We start from the raw sequence: 5,131 nt of genomic DNA on the forward strand, positions 1-5,131 counted from the left end.
GTGTGTGTGTGTGTGTGTGTGTGTGTGTGTGTGTGTGTGTGTGTGTGTGTGTGTGTGTGTGTGTGTGCGTCTGTGTGTGCGTGTGTGTGTGTCTGTCTGTCTGGCTGGCTGGATGGCTCTCTGTCTGTCTGTCTGTCTGTCTGACCCGAAGCGTCTGTTTGTCGCCTTGGGTTGTTGCGGTCACTGGCAACAGCATTGGCTTCTTCAGCATGCTCCCGTTGGCTCTGTTTTTCGTATGGCTCCTTAGGGCTGCCCTGTCGGAAGCCCGCAGGCAGTGCCGTCAAAAGCGATGGATGGTCTAGGGCCCGCACCGGTAGTACCCCCCAGCCAAAGGTGTCTCCCAGCAACAGCCGCCGCCGCTCCAGCTGGCGCCGCCAGCTGAGGTCAAGCAAATGCACACACACGACGCAACGGGCGCATTCGGATAAAGGCAGACAGACCCGTGGAAAAGAAACAAATAATCAACGGCACAGATACACTGAGCTGTTGTATCCATATACAGAATATAAACAAGTATATGCTGAGTACCATACGGTAAGTGGAAGACGGAGTTGGGGTCCAGCAACCAGATGAATATGAAACAGGCCTCACACACTGGGGTTCAGGAAAAAGCATGAGCAAAGGGAACACAAACCGATGAATCTACCCAAAAATAACCAAGTCCCACCAAAACAAACTCTTCAAGAAGCAATTCCATACAGACACCCAAACGCAGCATTCCAGCTGCAGCCCCTTACCACCTCCAAGCTTTGTACATTGCCCTGCAGACGATTTTTTGCTGCCGTAGAAGGAACGTGAGACGCTGCTGTCTTTGTGCGATTTGCTGCTGCACTGCTTGAAGGCTGCGGGGGCCCAAAGGGGGCCCCTCCGGGCCGCCGGAACCCCCCTCCAGAAGCCGCAGGTCCCAAGTCCACGGCTGCTCCTGGGGGCCTCGTTTATAGGGCAAAGCAAATGCAACGACAACTCCAGGATCCTCATCTGGATACGGCATGAGGCTGCTAAAGGTAAGTTGAATGTCGACGGGTTCCCCCTCAGGCTGCTGCTGTTGCTGCTGCTGCTGCTCCCCTGCTTGTGCCAGGAGCGCTACCGCACGCCCCGCAGACACCCCATACCGTGGGAACACTGATAGCCACTCGTGCAATTTTTGCAGCCGCACGAGCTGCTGTTGTTGGTGCTGCTCCTGCTGTTGCTCAGCTCCGTTCTCAGTCGTGCCGGGCGTTGCTGCTGCAGCCGCTACCGGAGTATCTGCCTGCCCGTTCTCATCTGAGAAAACAGCAGCTTCGGGGTCCCCAACTGCAGCCGCTGCTGCCGCTGCATCAGCTGCGCTGACGGAGTCTACAACAGAGGCCAGCAACACAAGTTGCTGCATTGAGATGCCTCGGCACAAACGCTTTAGCTGCTGCAGCAGCTGCTCGAGCGCATGTTGCTGGCGTTGCTGCTGCTTGCTGATGAACTCCAGTGCGTCGTCCACAGTCAACGGAGACCCACAGTTCCTCTCCAGAACCCCTCTTGCCTCTGAACTCGCCCCCCCTGTTTCTGCTGCTGCATCTGATGCCTCTGCTGGTGCTGCAGTTTCTGTTCCTCCCTCGCTTGTTTCTGCATTGGCTCGCGTTGCTCCTGTTGCTTCTGCTGCCGTTGGGTCCGATTCGGAACCTGATCGGCGCGTAGAAAGCTTTCGCAGCCTCAGGATAGGATGAGGAAGCCCCTGGCTACCACTTTGATCTGCTGTAGGTGCGGTCTGGTGGAGCATCCCCTCTTCATATCCGGGCGGCAGAAGAAGTTGTGCCTTGCAGCAAACTGGCTGCTGCTGCAACTGGTGCAGGATCTCGCGCGGAAAGAGGTCCCGCCTGAGGAAGAGCACGAGTTGCTCGTTATATGCAGCAGACGCAGCAGCACACGCAGCAGAGCGGAAGGGTGGGCCCTCCTCCTCGTCTTCTGCAGGAGGAGGTGGAACCCACAGGGGGCCTCTCCGATGCAGCTGCTGCTCTCCAGGCAATCCAAGTCGCCGCAGGCCCGCAATACCTGTGGGCTCGCCAGCNACAGCAGGCGGCTGCGGGACGCGCAGCTCCACCGTAGCGACACGACATATCTCCCGCAGCAGCGGCAACCCAGCAGCAAAGGCCTGTGACTGGTTTTCCGCAGCTAAACTATCGAACATGGGGCCCTCAGCGGGCATCCAGGGTACCCTCCTGACGCTTTCACTTGCTTCGGCCGCTACACCCAACGGCAGCAGCGCCTCTGCTGCTGCTGCGGCGGCAGCGGCCGCCTCCGACCCGTTCGCGGCAGCTGTCGCTGCAATGGCAGCGGCCGCAGCAGCAGCAGCAGCAGCCTCTTCTGGAGTAAGGCTGCATTCAGCCTTGGTCTGAGAAGCAGCAAGGCACAATACGTCCAACGGCGGCCGATGCCTCTGTGCCTCCCCCCATTCCCTGGGGGCTCCCCGCGCCCCCCGTCGTTTGCCCCTGGGCAGCTGCCGCCCGGCTGACTGCAGCGCGGCCCGCAGCAGTGCTCTGCACGGGTGGGACCAAGCGGCTGCTCCGCACGCGGCTGAGCCTCCTGCTGCTGTGGACGCACTGGCGCCGTCTAGCGTATCCACACCCTTGAAGCCCTCCTCGTCCTCCATCTCGCCTTCGTCGCCGTGAGAAGCCTCCGTCTCGCGCTGCTGCTGTTGCTGCTGTTGCTGTTGCTGTTGCTGTTGCTGNTGCTGTTGCTGTTGCTGTTGCTGTTGCTGCAGTTGCCCCAGATCGTCAGCAGCATCGGCCGCGAAGGCAACAGTTGCTGCTGCTGTTGCTGCGGCCTCCCGCTGCAGCGCTGCCACATCTGCATCGACCGCCTCCAAGGCCAGGCGCAGCCTTTCCTCTATTCTGCCCAGGGCCTCGACAGCAGCAGGCCTGCTGTCCAGGTGCTCAATCCCCTGCGGCTGCTGCTGCAGCTGTTGTTTCTCTTGCAGCTCCCGCAGCTGCTGCTGCAAATTGTGCACAAACTCCCCCATCGCTTCCGCCTCTGCAACTACTGCTGCCTCCTCAGGACCATGCAAACCCCCTGCAGCCATCAGCGCCACTTCCTCTTCTGCGGTTAGGGGAGGTACAGAAGCCGCAGCAGCAGCAGCAGCAGCAGCAGCAGCAGGAAGGTTTGCGGTGCCTCCACTACGCCCCAAGTTCCCGCCAACGGCTGACACTAACGCAGCAGCGCCTCCTACACCTGCTGCTGCTGCTACTGCTAACTCTGCTGAGGCGACTACTGCTGGCGAAGCCGATACTGCCCCTGTTTCTCTTTCTGTTGCAGCTTCTGCTCCCTCATTGAGGCGACCGCCTGCCCCAGAAAAAGAAGGGGTGTTCCATAGCCAGCGCTCTTGCTGTGTGCGAGCAGATGACTCCACCTGTTGCGCAGCGGCAGCAGTCTGCAAGCAAGAGCCTAATGCAGCAGTGCCAGCTGTGCACGCCTCTGCCGCTCCTACTGTTGTTGTTGGTGCCGCTGCCGCTGCTGTTGACCCTGCTGCCGCAGTTGCCGGTGCCCTCGTTTCGTCAATCTCCATCCCTGTTGGGGCCTCTGCTTCAGCCGCAGCCGCTCTGGCTTCTGCTGCTGCTGCAGCTGCAGCAGCTGCTGCTGCAGCATTGATCGCTGGAGAAGTTGTGGAAGGCTCGGAAAGCTCGAAATATCCAACCCTACTGGGTATATCGCCCTGTTCCAACTGTCGCTGCTGCTGCTCATGCAGTTCCTCCTGCTGTTGCTGCTGCTGCTGTGTTCGCTGTCGTGCCACCTCATGTTTAGCCTCGTCACTGCTCACGGTGGAAGCTTCTCTGGTTACCTTAGAAGGCTCCGAAGTATGCACAGAGGAGCAAACTACGCTAGGCTGCTGCTGCAGCTGCACCAGCTGCTCCTGCTCCGAGTTCTGCCCCTGGTCCGCGTGGGCATCATGGTTCGCGACCAGTTCTGCCAATTTCTGCGGCCGTTGCTCTTGCATCTGCTGCCTTTTCTGCTGCTGTTTCTGTTCCTGCGCCAGGCGCTGCTGTTGCTGGAGCTTGTGCAAGGCAGCAAGGCCTAGCCCTAGGTTGCGGGACCTCGCATCCGGGTCATTTGCAGCTATTGCTTGATCTCCGCTGCTTCTGCTGCTGCTGTCTGTGGTAATACCTGTGCACCGTAACAGCCCAGAAAGAGCTCCACTGGCCTCGAGGGTCTGTGTTGCAGCAGCTACATCGCGAAAACCCCCAGCGTTGCCTGCGGCGGGAAGCGCGTGGATGGCGGAGAGCGAAGGCAGCAGCATGTCTACGCTGTCGTCCTCCTCTAGGACTGACTGCATGCGCCTTAGCAGCTCATCTCCCTCGGCTGCAACAGCAGCCCCTGAAGGGGATATCGCCGCAGCATCTGCTGCTGCTGCAGCAGAGTGAGCCCCTGCATCATGAGGCGAAGGGGTAAGTAGGCTGGGGCCCCCGGTGACCGTCGAAGAGCTGCGGGCCTCTTTTGGAGTCGATGCTTTGTTTGTCTCTAACGGCATCAGGCTGAAATCAGCCTGATGCCGCTGGCGAGGTAGCCAGCAGCCAAATAGCGGAAAGGAAGTCAAGGGCCGTTAGGCCGCCCCTGGCATCTGTCCTCAGGGCCCGGCCGACAGGCCTGCTCGTTTTGCCCTTATTATCCCTCCCCTACCAAGTCTCAATGGCGCCTTCAAGTACAAATGCTTAGTCTATGGTAAAATATGACGAACAATGACGCGCTCCTCATGGCGTGCACCCTGCAGATGCGCCGAGGTTCCCCGGGCAACCTCAAAGAAGCTCTTCGCCTGATACCTTCTGCATCAGACGTACAGAATGCAAAAAACAAAACGTAGGAAAGAAACTGACGAAGATCTCCCAGCGCTGGAGCGGAAATTGCCCGAATGCAGTTGTCTACGCAGCGCCCAGCGCCTTGTGAACTGGCTGGAGTGACAGCTGAACAATTCGTTCCACTTCAGAACAAATTTAACGGACTTCCGCCTGAATAACAACAAAACAGTAAACTAAGAGACGCTGTTAAGAGAGCAGTCGCGAGGCTTCCTGCATGCAGCTTCCTGCTCTGACAGTGGCTTCCATCGGCGGCAGCTCATTACGGCCTCCATCCCTAAACCAACAAGTGAACAGCTCATTTAGAAGGTGAACTA

The 5,131-nt window shown here is 58.9% G+C and overlaps 1 protein-coding gene across 1 annotated transcript; it reads right to left on the reverse strand.

Annotated features, from left to right (window-relative positions):
* Positions 1-733: 733 nt before the first annotated feature.
* On the reverse strand, positions 734-4,492 carry EMH_0064610 (myb-like DNA-binding domain-containing protein, putative; the record flags this gene model as incomplete). The annotated part of the gene is given in 3 exon segments (XM_038022569.1): positions 734-2,036; positions 2,040-2,696; positions 2,700-4,492. Coding segments are annotated over 3 exon segments (3,753 nt in total).
* Positions 4,493-5,131: the final 639 nt, after the last annotated feature.

The sequence above is a fragment of the Eimeria mitis genome, genomic scaffold, assembly GCF_000499745.2.
Source record: "Eimeria mitis Houghton genomic scaffold, Emh_scaff3305, whole genome shotgun sequence".
NCBI lineage: Eukaryota > Apicomplexa > Conoidasida > Eucoccidiorida > Eimeriidae > Eimeria > Eimeria mitis.